At 39.3% G+C, this 17,008-nt stretch overlaps 1 gene segment (V, D, J or C); it reads left to right on the top strand.

Moving 5' to 3' along the window:
- The first annotated feature begins 4,904 nt into the window (after window positions 1–4,904).
- On the top strand, window positions 4,905–5,352 carry LOC101427994 (immunoglobulin heavy variable 4-59-like). The segment is given in 2 exon segments: window positions 4,905–4,956; window positions 5,039–5,352. Coding segments are annotated over 2 exon segments (366 nt in total).
- Window positions 5,353–17,008: the final 11,656 nt, after the last annotated feature.

The following is a 17,008-nucleotide window of genomic DNA, read 5'->3' as shown; positions in this document are numbered from 1 at the left end:
ATATAGACTTATTGTGTGCTGGCAATACCACTGCTAGGTGTATATCCAGAAAAACTGATAGCAGTGGCAATGACATCTGCACATTGATGTTCATAGCAGCATTATTCACATTTGCCAAAATTTGGAAACAACCTAGATGTCCATCCACTGATGAATGGATAAACAAATTGTGGTATATACACATGATGGAATCTTATGCAGTAATAAGAAGAAATGAAGTTGTGAAGCATATGACAACATGGATTAACACGAAGGATATTTTATTGAGTGAAGCAAGCCAGACACAAAAAGGCAGATGCAGTATGATTGTGCTATTATGAACTGAACATTTTATGTAAACTAATGGAATTAACAATTAGAAAATAGAGTGATGGTAGAGAATGTAAAGCTGAGTGTTAATCTGTGAAGAATTGGTTAAAAATTGTTTATAAATTTTTGGAAATGAACATAAATGGTGAAAGTACATCACAGTGTTTGCAACTAGCAGAACTTTTATAAGGGTATGATAGTGGGTGAAAGAGAAAGTCTAAGATTATGTGTATTACTAGAAGGAAAGCTAAAAGATGTAACATGGGACTGTATAAGATAGTAAAACCTTGTAAAAACAAATATGCATGATATTGCATATATGACTGCTTTTAAAAATATAAATACAGATAGACTAGAGAGAAAGAAAAAGAATAGCAGTAATTTACAGCAGGGGAAGCACAAAGAGATTGAGGGGTTGTGAGTTGTGTTTGTTTTTTGTTTATTATTGGGATAATGAAAGTGCTCTAAGAATGAGTGAAGTGATGAATGCACAAAAAATGTGATTATATCAGATGTCACTGATTATTCATTTTGGATGGATTTCTGCTTTATTAATATGTATCAATAAAATTCATTTTTCAAAAAATACAATTAAATGAGCAAAGCTGGAATACTTCGACTTAAATCTAACAAAATGTGTGTAGGATCTACGTGCAGGAAACTGAAAACTTTTGATGAAAGAAAATGAAGAGCTGAATAAATTAGAAATATATTGTGTATATGGGTTGGAAGAATCAGGCCTGCTAAAATGTCAATTCTTCCCAATGGGATCTATAAGTTCATTGCAAACTATATTATTGATATCAGCAAACTTATTTTAAAAATATAAATGGAAGGAAGCAGACTTGGCCCAATGGATAGGGCATCTGCCTACCACATGGGAGGTCCCCAGTTCAAACTCTGGGCCTCTTTGACTTGTGTGGAGCAGGCCCATGTGCAGTGCTGATGCACGCAAGGAGTGCTGTGCCATGCAAGTGTGTCCCCCGCGTAGGGGAGCCCCATGTGCAAAGAGTGTGCCCCGAAAGGAGAGCTGCCCAGGGCAAAAGAAAGTACAGCCTGCCCAAGAATGGTGCCCCCCCACACAGAGAGCTAACACAACCAAAAGAAACACAGATTCCTGGTGCTGCTGATAAGGATAGAAGCGGTCACAGAAGAACACACAGCGAATGGATACAAACAGCAGACAACTGGGGCAAGGGGTGGAAGGGGAGAGAAATAAATTTAAAAATTTAAAAAATATATATAAATGGAAACACAATAGATGTAGAATAGTAACAAAATACTTAAGAAGTAAGTCAAAGCTGGATGGCTCACACCCCAATTTCGAAACTTAAAATAGAATTATAGGAAGAAGGCAATTTGATAATTGTGGTAAAATAGGCACAGAGATCAATATAACAGAATAGGAAGCTCAGAAATTGACCAATACAAATATTATCAATTGATCTTTGACAAAGCAGCAAAGGCAAGGTACTAGGTATAAGACAGTCTTTTTAACGGTGCTGCAATTAAGTGAAAAACACATACTAGCCTAGATACCTACTTTCCACAGGACTTAATTCAAAATTATTCATAGACCTAAATGTAACACACAAAAGTATAAAGTTTTTACTAGAAAACATAGGAGAAAGTCTAGGAGTCCTGAGTGTTTATAATAAGTTTTTATATACAACACAAAATACACAGATTATGAAAAAAAATGATAGCCTGGACTTAACTGAAATTCAACAGTTCTGCTTACCAAGAATACTGAAAAGGGAATGAAAAGTCAAGCCAAACACTGAGAGAAAATGCCTGAAAAATCCATATCTGATAGAGGACTTTTACCTAATATGTAGAAATCAAATCTTAGAACTCAACTATAACAAAATGAGCAAGTCAGTTAAAATTGGGCAAAATTTCTGAAGAGACAACTCATGAAAGAAATATGCCAATTGAAGAAGAATATGAAAAGATGCTCAACACCATTTGACCCCGGGGAAAATTAGGACAACAAAATACCATTGCACATGCATGTGAATGGCTAAAAGTCAAAAGAAAATGACAGGGAAACAGATGTGTCTCAAACATTGGGCTCCTGTCTACCATATAGGAGGTCTAGGGTTCAATATCGAGGGCCTCCTGGTGAAGGCAAGATGGCCCATGTGGTGAGATGGCCCATGAAAAGTGCTGCCCTATACAAGGAGTGCTGCCCAATGCAGAAGTGCTGGCCCATGTGGAGAGCTGGCACAGCAAGATGCAACAAAGAAACATGGAAGAGGAACAATAAGAGATGCAACATACCAGGTAGCTGAGGCAGCACAAGAGAATGATTGCCTCTCTCCCTTTCTGGAGGTTCCAGGATCAGTTTCCAGAGCTGCATAAGGATAATACAAACAGAAACAGAAGAACACAGAGTGAATGGATACAGACAGCAGACAATGGAGACAAGGGAAATCAATCAATCAATCAACCAATCTTTAAAAATAAAAGAACCTGATAATAACATCTGCTGGTGAGGATCAGCACAATTGCACAAACTCCACCGATGGTGGGAAATCACAAGAGCCCAGTTACTGTGGGACTCAGTTTGACCATTTCTTATGAAGCTATACCTAGTCTTACCATACAAAGCAGCAGTTGTGCTTTTATGCATTTACTCAACTGATTTCAAAATCAATGTCCACAAAAATCTTGTACATGAATGTCTGTAAAAGCTTCATTCATATTAGCCAAAAAGTGGATCCTTCAGCTTGTGAGTGTAAAAAATATATGGAATGGCCATATGATGAAATATTATTCTAATTGTTTCCTTCCTTTTTAAGAAAATGTCTCTTTTTGCTCTATATTGAAATTATCTCATCTTCTAAAGTTTTTACTCAAATTTTAACTTTTATTTAAAATACAAAGGTGCATTCTCTTTTCTATATCTACCTTCTTTTATAAAATTATCTTCTAGGTGTGGCATTGAGGTCTTTGCTTTGATTATACTTTTACATTCCTTTTTCATAATTTATTGAATTTTAATTTTTATAATACTTTGATATAAAAATTTTATTCTATGCATTATTGTATTCCTAGTTGATTTCCTATCCAAGCATTTGTTTGTTCATCCTTGATGTGGTATCTGTATTTTATTTTGCTTACCTCCTTAAACTTTGTAATATAGGCAGTGTTTTACAATTAGCAAAAAGCCACAGAGAAAGCCATTATAGAATCTCTACATGTTTTCAAGGTTATGTGACATCAAAAGATCTGGGGAAAAAAAACACATTTAACCACTGCCTTTTTTTTTATATAAATCTCATATTGGTCACTTTTAATAGAAATACATTTTATCACTGCCTGCAAGGCCACGGTGAGACTTCTATCACCAACCTGGACTCTTTATAGTGGGATAAAATCTTTATGTCCCTGAACACAAAAGCAATGCCACCTAACCCAAGTAAAAAGAAAATTTACATTGCACTCATGGAGTTAAGAAAGGGATCTCTAACCATTTTTATGGGATAGAGAAGGATATTGAGTGATTTAGGTGCAAAAAAAAAAACTTTTTCATAAATCCATGAGACATTGGACATTATCCTTCCTCAGGACATTCAAGTACCTACAAGAGCACTTTCCTCTGCAGAGTCAGCCCATTTATGTAAGGACAGTGGGCAGATTCTGGGTCTGAGAATCCAGTTATTGGTGCCATCAACTCAGGTCTTGAAGGTTGAATTTACAAGCATGTTATCTGGTCTGGAGCCACCTGTCACAATTCCTCCTTGGGAAGAGAGGTTGGGGAGGGTCTGAGGAGCACTGGAGGCCAGTCTTCCTGCTCAAATGGACAGAGCGCCTCCATCCATTCAACCTGGGATCTAGGATCCAGGCAATGGTGAGAGGCCCTTGCTCTATGAAAGTAGAACAAGGCAGGGAAAAGTATCTGAATGGAGTACCTCTGCTTGGGGATTTCTCCATACTAGAAACCCTTGTTCTGTGCCTACTTACTGATGGAGCTGGACCTGACTCCCCTTGAAGGTGCTGCAGTACTGGGATTCTACTATCTGAGAGTCACTTTTACCTGCTCTCTACACTTCTTCCCCATCCTAAGCTTTTTATTGGGCTCTTCTCAGTTATACTTCTCAGTAAAACTTAGAAGGTAGGCATCCTTCTATGAGTTTGATACAGATGAATTCATTTTCTTATATTGAGGATGGGTATGGCTCTTAATATTATCCTGTCCTGTTGTTGAAGACCCTAGGGAAAGGATAATTAGTGACCTGGACTGAGACAGATACAGTCTTTGTACTTCATAGACTCTGCATCTTGCAGCCTTTACACTTTGCAATGAGGCAGGGGCAGCTCAAACTACAGAACCAACCCCCAGTGTCATGGGTCCAGAAGATTGCAGGGCTGGAGCACAGGATAACCAGGGCCAGGGCTGGAGCATAGGTTAAGCAGGGTCTGGCTCAAAATTTCTCCTATACCCAGCACCAGGTCACCAGAAAACCCAGTGACTGTCACCATCTCAGCCTCTTATAACCATGAGGAACCCACATGCAAATTATCCTGGGGTCTCACAGAAGAAATCCTCATCACAGGCTGGGCCTGAGTGGTGGGTCTTCATCCTCTAGATGGCCATGCAGATGCTGGAGCTCCTTCTCTGCCTGCTGGCAGCTCCACTGGGTAAGGGTCTTGGGGAGCCAGGAGTTCACAGGGACTGGATTGTGGGGTAGGACTGACTCACAATGACTCTCCTTTTCCCCAGGTGTCCAGTCTGAGCTCACCCTGAAGGAGTCAGGCCCAGGACTGGTGAAGTCCTCACAGACCCTTTCCCTCACCTGCTCTGTTTCTGGGGGCTCCATCAGCAGTTACCACTGGAGCTGGATCCACCAGAGTCCTGGAAAGGGGCTGGAGGTGTTGGGAGACTGGAGTGGGAGCACAAACTATAACCCAGCTTTCCAAGGCCGCATCTCCATTACTGGTGACACTTCCAAGAATGAGTACTATCTGCACCGGAGCTGCATGAGGACTGAGGAACTGAGGACACAGCCACTTACTACTGTGCAAGACACACAGTGAGGGAAAGAGAGGGTGAGCCCAGACACAAACCTCCCCTGCAGAAAGCAGAAGGGCTGCAGGGGGTGCTCAGGACCAACAAGGAAGGACTCTGTCTGAGGAGCAGGTGAAGGGAAAGGGTCTGGGGCTTCCTTTCCCCAAGCCTATTTCCCTGAGGACTTGCCTTCACCTTGCCTGGGTTCTTCATTTCACTTCCAAGTGCAATGCCAGAGAGTTTCAGACCCTGTATCTGTTTCACATCAAGAGGGAAATGAGGTCACTGCTCCAGCCTCTCTCTCCCCTTACTTAGGTCTTTGACTTAAATACCAGTGTTACCTTATGTAGCTCAGCTTAACTAGTAACTCAAGAATGACCCACAACTTACAGATAGTTCATATCAAGTAATGGCTTGGTTTTCTTTCAAAATATTAAACCCAAGCTGGGAAAAGATGAATAAATAAATATGCATTTTTCTCTGTAAATAGATTTTACATATTTAAAGATTTAGATCCACGTAAAAATTGAGGCAATATACAGAGAATTTCTTAGATCCAATAGATATTTTCTACTACAGTTAACCTCCTATATAGCCTTGGTACAGTAATCAAAACTAGGTTAATATTAATAATAGTAAATTATAAACTTTGTACATTTTTTTAAAATGCCTTGTGTTTTGTTTCACAAAATTTTCTCAGGAATGCATTGGGGTAAAGGTTTGGGTAATAGTACCACAGAAGTTCAGAGCTTTTCCCCTTTTGTCATTCTAGGAGACAGAAGATGTAACATGACTCAACACTGGTGATGTTGAATCCCCTCTCTTGTTTAGGGTGGTGGCTTCCACCCAAACTGTAAATTTACTATTTGCACATTCCATACTCTAGAGTTGAGCCAATGAGTCCAGTGCATTCTCAAGAAAATGGGAGTTAAGTTTCAACTTCATCCAGTTGGTTGGGGTAATTTGCAAATGAAATAATGGCATGGTTTCCTGGATTTTTATTTTATGCTTTGGGTTAAAACTAATAAATTATTTATTTTGATATTCAAAATTTTCTAGCTTTGACAAGTAGGAACTCTTGTCCCCTGTGACATGTCCCCTGTGACATGTCCAAATCAGTCTATAAATGTGTGTGTGAATATGTAAATGTGGGTATGTATGTGTGCGTGTTTTGTTGAGTGTCTGTGTGTGTTTCCATTTATCCTGCTTACCATGCTCTCAGCTTCTTACATCTGTGATTTTCTCTCTCTCAATCAGTTTGAAAATACTTGGCCATTATGTCTTCAAATATTTATTCTTCCTTTTCTCTTACTTGTCCTTTTGAGAATCCAGTTACACCTTTATCACACAATTTGATATTGTCCACAGAATTGGATAATATAGTATGATTTTTATACTCAATTTGGACAATTTAGGTAAATTAATGTACTTGTTTTCAAGTTTACACTATTTTTTGACAACTGAGACATAATTACTGAGGAGACTGCTGAGTATATTGTTCAATTATTTCACTATTTTGCTTTTTTTCTTGCATTCCATTTGAATCTTATATTTTCTAACTTTCTACTGAATTTTTAAAATTTTATTTATTTCTCTCCCCTTCCCCCACTCCACCCCAGTTGTCTATTCTCTGTGGCTATTTGCTGCGTCTTTCTTCTTTGTCCACTTCTGTTTTTGTCATCAGCATGGGAATCTGTGTTTCTGTTTTGTTGCATCATCTTGTTGTGTCAGCTCTCCGTGTATGCCACAACATTCCTGGGCAGGCTGCACTTTCTTTAGCACTGGGCGGCTGTCCTTACGGGGCGCACTCCTTGAGCGTGGGGCTCCTTGCGCATATCAGCACTGTGTGCACATGGGCCAGCTCCACACGGGTCAAGGAGGTCCGGGGTTTGAACTGTGGACCTCCCATGTGGTAGACGGACACCCTAACCACTGGGCCAAGTTCACCTCCTCTACTGAATTTATCTATCTTATTCTTCCTTTCTTTTCTACCCCTCCCTCCCTCCCTCCCTCTTTCCTTCCTTCGTAGATGGAAACATAATGAATAAAAGAAAAGTTTCAAATGATATGGTAGTGAGAATTTTAATTCTTATGAACTCACTTTAAATTCTCAAATTTATATTCATTTATATAATGGTACTGAGAGAGGCACAGAAATGCCCAACAAAAATCTAAAATACAGAAAAAATTATACATCCAGAAGATTCAAAGATATGGTATCAAGATGTGTTTGTAGACAACAGCTGTTTAGCACAATGTATATTTATATATGGATTATATATGGATTTAAGGAAAAACTTGTAATAAATATCAAAACTTGCTAAAAGTAGTTTTCTGTGGCTAATATCATGAAAGTACTTTCTTAGGTTATTCTGAAGATTTTTTAAACTTTTAAATTCTCTAAGATACCTGTATAGCAAATGATGAATAATCAATGAATTTTATTTTGAAAGTGAGATGCTCTGATTTCCAACACTCCAAGTCCTGTCCTTTTACATGGCCAGGTCCTATTATTAACCATGACTTACTTGGCTTACAATGCCTCAGTTCATGACACACACAGGCAAGAAGGGAGGATCTAAAATTCCTGCTACTCCCACTGTTCCCAGAGCCATTGTTGGGCTAATTTTCTCACAGAACATCACTGAATGCAGCATTCTACCTTGTGACCTGGACTCTCCAAGTCTTCCCTGGAGAATGTATACCCAGAGTCAGTCATGTCCTGGCTGGGGGATTTGTAACCCCATCCCTTTCACCGCGAAGCTCATAGCCATTGAAGGTGTAGGCAGTATGTATTTTGGGTAGCCCGCAACAGCCCTGAGCCCACCATGCATTTAGAGAAGCACAGGTGACCTTTAGAATAAGGAAAACCTCCATGCTCAAGAAGCCTGTTTTGGAGAAATATCAAGAATATGCCCCAAAAGGAGTCTCCGGTCAACTCCCATTAACTCTGGGCCCCGCAATCTCAGGTCATGACCTAGATGCTGGCTCAGGCCTTCCATACCCTTCAGAAGCCCAAGTTCAGTTTAGGCTTTTAAAAATATGTAGATATATAGAACACAGGAACATGAGATTTTACTATTTTATTTCAGAGTAAGTGTTGTGGTTCTCTGAAAGGGAACTGATTTTAGAAGAACCAAAGCCTCCCAGCTCCACTCATGTGGTATGGTAGAATTCCTGTGTTTCTTATATTCATCTCTAAATTTGTAATTGTTTGCCAATTCTTTAACTGCTTTTTTTTTTCTTAGATACTCTTAGGTGATGCCAATTTTTAATGCAGAAAATGGGAGGTTGACATTTATTTTCTATTTCTTTTTATTCTCATCCTTAACTTCTACTGGAATTTCTTTCATTTTTGTGGTTTTGATAGTTATAATATATTGTACATTTGTGGTCATCTCAATGAATTATTCGAACATCAAGGCCTAAATATAATGAATGATCACTATCAAATATGTTACTCATTCTTGGTTTTGGGCCACTACTGGATTCTCCAATATACTTCCTTTATATGCTTTTATACTTCCAGCAACCTCAGCCATCAATGTTGAATGGTGATCATCCAATTCAAATCACCAGACCTTCAGGAAGAAATATTCATATTTTATTTCCTGGGTTTCTCAATTAAATGCCAATGTAATGGTTCACCTTAAACAATGGGAATTTATTCACTTGCAGTTTGAGGTTGGGAAAATTTTCAAATCAAGGTGTTGCTTTCCTCTCCAAGACTACATGTTTTCTGGGGGTGGCTGCTAGAGATTCTTAGCTGCTCTGTCATATGTTAAGATTCATGGCAGCATCTTCTGGCTTCTCTCTTCTCTCACAATTTCTGTTGATATCCACCCTCTTGCTTCCTGTGGTTTTTCCATTTCTCAGTCTGACTTCATTCTCTTATAACTGAATCCATTAATATGTTTTAGCTCCATCCTAATTGAGGTTGGACACACATTAACTCAAGTAACCTCATCAAATGTGCTATTTAAAAAGTATTCACACAAATGTAAAAAGTATTACATTTAAGAACATGGTTTTCTGTCCAATATACAGCTTCAAACTACCAACAGATGGATTGCAACATTTTCCTGTAACCAGGAACATTATGTGATATTGATACACTGTAGGCTTCTACAAATAATATCTGCTGTAACACGTCATTAAAATTGTAATTTTCTGTGAATTATATTCCAATGTTCAAATTGATTGCCTTTCATCTAAAGGTGTCCTTAGTCCAGGACTCTGTAAGATAATATATATTTATAATAGGTCTGCAGATATTCCCACCCGGGGAGTCTGTGCAGTTTGTGTAGTAATCTCCCTTATTGAAAGCACTCCCAGGCATCATTAGATAACTATATCTGTGACATGCACTGCTATAACACTGATTGAAAGATGGAAAATCACTTTGTCAAAGTTTTCCAGTACACCACTTCTAAAATGATTCCTTTTTTGGATTTTATTAGCATTCATTAAAGCCAGTTTGAACATGAAGCAGGCTTGATATGGAACTATATGGTCAGCATGCATGAAGGCAGAGTTGTTGAATGCATTAGTATATGAAATGTATCTGTACATAATATAGGCAGTCCTTCCATGGCAAATACAAGAAGGTGTATCATAAGAAAACAAAAATTCTTCCAGGTTGAAGTACTATAATCACAGAAAATAATCTTTCGTGGAACTGATCACTAAGCAATGTTTAACATCAGTAAAGAAAAGTAAATCTGATTCCTACTTTTGAAATTTCCAATTATGTCTTTCTTCTGTCAGAACCAGACCTATGTTGAGGCTTCAAAATGTAATACTTTGTACTGCCCAGAATCCAAATAATCTAGACTATTTTTTAAAAAAATGAACCAAGAGTTACCTTAAGCACAGGCATTTCACACAAATAGCATCTGGGCAAGTGAGTAAAAAGGACTTCAGAAGCTGGATCCATGATCAGAGACAAACTTATTGCCTAATGCCACCTACCTTGCTGTGTCAGAGGAAATAAAAATGAACTTCTACCAATCCAGGTTCCACAGTATTATACCTTATTGACACAGCATCTTGAATTTTACTCTATTATTCAGTCCTCATTTACTTATTGATTTCTATTCTACTTCATAATTTACATTAGAAAATTGGGTAGCATTCATAAATCCACAACAGGGTTTCAAGAAAAATGTCAATTATGAACAATGTTAATTCCAATAATACCTAAATGATGCAAATGTCACCAAGAAGATAATGCACTGGGTGCTAACAGAGCACAGATCTAGGATATGTAAAAGTCTTGCTTCATATTAAGCTGGACTTTCAGGCAGTGATCATGACATAGCTAAATTACACTCAATGCAGTATAATGTTTTACAATTCTCCCAAATCTAATGAAATCCATGAATTTCACCAGGACAGTGTTTGCTCAGAGAAAGAAGACCCAAACACTAGAATAAAATTGGGAAAACAGTCTCTATCCTGTCCTCTTACATATCATCATCTTACACCTGTAATCCTCATGAAAGCAGAGGCCAAAATACAGAAGTCTGTACAGGGAGAAAGAGGCTGGTCATAACCATTGCATGCAGCATCCTTCCAAAGCCATCCACTCTCAGACTATCACTACTGCACACTGATCCACACCCTTCTTGGTCTTTAGAGCTTGGATTGCAAACTTGCCCTACACACAAGGGATTTCAGTTTATTTTATCACTCACCGAAAAGAAAGACTTTTAAAAACTCAATGAAATTTAGATTTATATGGGATTTACAGAAAACACATAGGAAATGATCATGAGAATTTTTAATGAACTTCTCACACAGAAAGATCCAAATTTATCAAGAGCTATGTCATAGTAAACATGCTTTAAATGAGCTCCCTGCCAGTATTCTAGAGGGTTACCTCTCATTAAAAATATTTAAAAAATCACAACAGGTACAGATTAAATGTTAAACTATATATTCATTCTTGAACTAATAATTAAAATAAAGGAAAAATCATGGTATCATAGAAGGGAAAGACACATAGGTCATTGGATCAAAGTAGAGTACAAGCATATAGACCCAATAAAAATATGTCAAACTACCTTTTACTAAAAAAGTAAGTCAATTAAATAGAAGACTGATAGGTGGACTGTTGTACAAAAAGTGCTTGAGGTCTTAGAAAAAAACAGGCAATGTAAGCAAACCAAATACAAATCTAATAATTTTACCAAAAAAAGGTTCAAATTGCAGTATTGAATCAAGTAAAGAACAGAAAGGAAAAATATTTTACAGGAAATATTAGAGATTTAAGTTTAGGGAACGCATTCATAAACTCTCCACCACAAGCATGAAAAATTAAAAAACAAATTCATTATTTCAAAATATAGACATGCAGAAAAAAGAATGACAAGAAACAGTTTGCAGACTTTGGAAAGCAGTGTAGGGAAGCATATACAAGACCTTGTAATAGGAAATGGCTGCATGAACTTCACAACAAAAGGACAAGCAGCAAAAGAACAAATAGATAAATGGGACCTCCTCACAATTAAAGCCTTCTGCACCTCAAAGGAGTTTGTCAAGAAAGTGAAGAGAGCCTACACAATGGGAGAAAATATTTGGTAACCATATGTCAGAGAGGAGACTTATAACTTGCATATATAAAGAACTCCTATATCTTGAAAATAAAAAGATAAATAACCCATTTAAAAAATGGGAAAAAGATTTAAACAGACACTTCTCCAAAGAAGAAATACAAATGGCTAAAAAGCACATAAAAAATGCTCCAAATCTCTAGCTATTAGGGAAATGCAAACCAAAACTACAATGAGATACCATCTTACTCCCATAAGATTAGTAGTTATGAAAAAAACAGAAGAATATAAATGCTGGAGAGGATGTGGAGGAATGGGAACACTCATCCACTGCTGGTGGGAATGCAGAAGGATCCAACCATTCTGGAGGACAGTTTGGTGGTTTCTCAAAAAACTAACCATAGATTTGCCATAAGACTCAGCAATTCCACTGCTGGGTATATACTCAGCAGAATTGAAAACAAGCACACCATTGTTCCATTGTTCATAGCAGCATTGCTCACTACTGCCAAAAGTTAGAATCAACCCAAATGCCCATCAACAGATAAATGGATAAATACAATGTGGTATATACATACAATGGAATACTACTCAGCTTTAAGAACAAATATACTACAAACACACATGATAACATGGATGAATCCTGAGACCCTTATATTGAGTGAAGTAACCCAGGCATTGAAGGACAAATACTACATGACCTCAATGATATGAAATAAGTAAACCAAGCTGCCTCAGAGAGCTAGAGACTGGATGATAGGCTTACAGGAAATCAGGGGTAGAAGAAGGAAGTAAGCTGACATCTACATGGGTGAAATCTATGATAAGCTGGAGGTAAGTATGTGTACATGGAAGGGATAAAATGGGGGCATAGGGTTACCTTTGGGTGGGGCTTTGTGGGCTTGAGGGGGGCTAGGGATGGGAGGATGGGTAATATTGCCCAAGAAATTCGGGGGAGGGTGGGGTAACATACGAACATAGGAGATTGTCAGGTGTTCGTTGAGAGTATAATGCTGAGAAAACCTTTTCAAAAATATAATAAGGAAAGTTACCTGTTTAAGATGCTTAAAGGGGAGAATCTGATGCAGGACAGACTCCAAGGGAATATGTGAATGCTCATTTTGCCAGAGTGGGTTATATCACTGGGTAGAGATCCATATAAAGAGAGTGAAGGTATACCCACATCCTGGGGAGGACTGAGGCCATCAAAGAGAGGGAACTGTATCTCTAAAGAGAAATGGTGCCTCCCACGGCATTAGGGCAGTTGAGCATGTCAAGCCCTCGACACTGTTGCAAGTATCTCTGAACATGGCCCTTCAAGCAATGAAAATTGACTGTCACTGTGGGCCCTAAGGGGAGGGGGAAAGAGGTATTGAATAGATGGAACCAATGTAACTGTGTGGGCAATAGAGGTGTTCCACAAGAGTACGCAAGGATGGCTATAAGACATGTAAAATTACACCAAAAATATATAGGGGCTGATAGGCTAAAATGTAAATCATAATGTAAAACATAAGATAACTAAAAATTTAGAAAATTGTTTAGTCTAAAATATAAACCACAATGTAAACACAAATGTTACCTTGTTTGAAAGCTAATGTCTCAATATCTGTACATCAGTTTCAGTAAATATAGTATGAATATGTAAAAAGATTATTGCTGTAGAAAGGAAAAGGTTTTATGTTGGATATGTGGGAGTACTGTATATTGTATACATGAACTACTGTGATCTAAAACTGTTGTGAAGACAGGCTTAATAATTAGAAAAAAGAAAAGAAAAAGATAGGACATAGACACTGAGGAAAAGATCTAAGTAGTTGCCTTGCCAATTTGCATACAGGGCAACACTTATTGCAGTGATAGAAGGCAAAACATCAAAAACAAAGCTTTTGCATTTTTAAATTTTTTGATACCCCAATTTATTTTTACCTTAATTTTTCCAAATTAATATGTATTCTATATATCTAACATTTAAACTTATCACTATATTCCATTTTACTATTAATGGAACCTGGCAATATATTCGGATTCACTTTTCAGGAAGTTTTGGATCACAGAGAGGTTCAACAATGGCAGGGGAGGAATACTGGTGTGGGATGTTATTGACAGGGGACACATGGTTGGCAGGGAGTTCTACAGGGCATATATCCAGGGTACATAAAAATGTTTAGATATTTTCATAGTGGATACAATTTAAAAAAAAAACTGAGGGAGTGCTGAGTTCCTAGCCAGGGGAACTCTATCACAGTCCCTAAAGGAACAGCAACAATCCCCCAAGTGCAAGGGCAAAGACCAAAAAAGAAGGAAGGTCCAACAATGAGCCCTTGATACTAATGCCTATGCTTGTGAGCCTGTGCACCTGAAATAAGAACAAGGCCAGAGCTGTAGGGTGCCTAAGTGTTACCTCATGAGAACCTCCTTGTTGCTCAAATGTGGTCAGCCTCAAAGCCAAACTCAGCATGTAAATGTGCTGCCTTCCCCCCAGCATGGGACATGACTCCTGGGGATTAGCATCCCTGGCACCGAGGGATTACTACCAAGTACCAGATGATGAAGTAACTAGAAAATGACCTTGAATAAAAGGGTCAACTCAGGCCAGCAGAATATATCAATCTACATATAATTCCAGGAGTTAAAAATGCTTTTTGACCTGAATCAAGGGGGAAATGGAAAAGGACAAATGAGTTTGTATGGCTATGAGTCTCCAAAAAGAGCTGGGAGGTTATCAGAGGGATTGCCCTTATGCACACCTCAGCAGAGTCCCAGAGACAGATAAAGTAGATACAACCCTGGGTATTGGTTCTTCTGAGGGCTACAGAGACCCACAGGTTCTATGGTCATGGCAGATGGAGTTCCGTGCCATGTCAGTTGGCCCTACTTTGGAGTATGTGTTTCTGTGTGATGGAGCTGGACTCAGATGTGATCTTTGTTTACAAGCCTCTCCTGTTACTTTTACCTGTACTGTAGTTGGTGCTGGGGTTTAATATATACTCAGGGAACCTGAATCTCTGGACTGACCATGTGATAACCAGGCCCTGAGCCTCAACAGACTTCAGCTCCTACATTCTGGTTTATTGGATTTACCCCACTCAGCTAACATGGAGTTGAAGAAGGTCAACCACCACAACATGGAGTCAAGAGTGCCTACAACTGAAAGCAGGAGGATTGCAGCCAGCATCCATGTGGAATCTAAGCCCCCTCTTGTTACAGCTGTGGAGTGTACACAACCATTCCAAGGTCCACAGGATGGAGGAATGGAGTATGGATTAGAGTGAACTTACTGATAATCTATTCATGAATGATTGTGATTAGTAATCGAAGAAAATGTGGCATTGGTGTGGAGAAAGTGGCCATAGTGGCTGCTGGGTGTGGGGAATGGGAGGAAGAGATGAGATGTGGAGGCATTTTCGGGACTTGGAGTTGTCCTGGGTGATGCTGTAGGGACAGTTACCAGACGTTGTATGGCCTCCCATGGCCCACTGTGTGGAACGTGGTAGAGTGTGGGCTATGATGTGGACCATTGACCATGAGGTTCAGCGGTACTCAGAGATGTATTCACCAAATGCAATGAATGTCTCATGATGATGGAGGAGATTGTTGTTATGGGGGGCGGAGTGGGGTGAGGGGGGTGGGGGGTATATGGGGACCTCATATTTTTTTAATGTAATATAAAAAATAAAGACAAAAAAGAAAAAGAAGACACAGCAAAATAGACACAGAGAACAGACAACTGGGGTGGGGGGGAGGGGAGAGAAAAGAATAAATAAATAAATCTTTAAAAAAAAACTGCTCAACTTTTATACTAAACTCAACAAGAGAGTTTTTTTCTTTCTTTTTTTTATTCATTTTGTAAAAATATTACATTCAAAAAATATGAGGTCCCATTCAACCCCACCACCACCACCCCACCACTCCCCCCCAGCAACACTCACTCCCTTCATCAGGACACATCCATTGCATTTGGTAAGTACATCTCTGGGCATCTCTGCACCTCATGATCAATGGTCCACATCATAGCCCATACTCTCCCACATTCCATCCAGTGGGCCCTGGGAGGATTTACAGTGTTCGGTGATTGCCCCTGAAGCACCATCCAGGGCAACTCCAAGTCCCAAAAATGCCTCCACATCTCATCTCTTCCTGCCATTCCCCATCCCCATCAGCCACCATGGCCACTTTTCCCACTCCAATGTCACCTTTTCTCTGTGGACCTTGGATTGGTTGTGTCCGTTGCACCTCTATGTCAAGAGGAGGCTCAGTATCCACATGGATACTGGATGCAATCCTCCTGCTTTCAGTTGAAGGTACTCTAGGCTCCATGGTGTGGTGGTTGTCCTTCTTCAACTCCATCTTAGCTGAGTGGGGTGAGTCCAATAAATCAGAGTGTAGGAGCTGAGGTCTGTTGAGGCTCAGGGCCTGGCTATCATATTGTCAGTCCAGAGATTCAAATCCCCTAAATATATCTTAAACCCCAACACCAACTACAATTCCAGTAATGTTGTTGTAGAATTTGAGAAAGGCTCAAATTGGAATGAAGGAGGCTGGAGGTTGGGGCAGGTCCATGTTACTATGAGGAATCAGGTGCAGGTGTCCAGCGAGCAGGGAGTCAGGAGAGCAGCTAAAGATGTGGAGTCCATTTATAAAGCAGATCCCAATGTGATGGGAAAAGGACTTTTGGAATAGCCTGTCCGGCTCTGGGGAAAGGGACTTATGACAAAGGATAGATGAAGGCATGATTCTTGAAGAAATGGAGGGGATTAAATGCCTGTAGGGGGAGCAGCACGTGAACAGAGGCAGGTCCACAAGATCATCAGGTTTCCAGGAGCCAAAGCAGAAGTTGCCATGATGGGGACGGGACAGGAGGGCAGAGGAGTGCAGAGGTATAGACTCAGTACAGAGAGAAAAGGACATGGTTTCACTCTCTAGATGTTGTTCTGAAGGTACAGGGTAAGAAGCAAGTTCTCACAGTCTCATTCCTGGGCCTCCATCAACAAACCAAAAGATAATTTAAGAAGTTTTTTCCAAAGTGACAGGATCCCAGAATGACAAAAGGGACACGGGCTGCCCTAGGAGAGGAGGGGCTTGATCCTGACAGTAACCCCTCCTCATGTCACCCTGCCCCTCCTTCCCT

This window comes from Dasypus novemcinctus, chromosome 19 (genome assembly GCF_030445035.2).
Source record: "Dasypus novemcinctus isolate mDasNov1 chromosome 19, mDasNov1.1.hap2, whole genome shotgun sequence".
NCBI lineage: Eukaryota > Metazoa > Chordata > Mammalia > Cingulata > Dasypodidae > Dasypus > Dasypus novemcinctus.
Note: the sequence above shows the minus strand (reverse complement) of the source record. Positions and strands in the feature narration are given on the sequence as shown.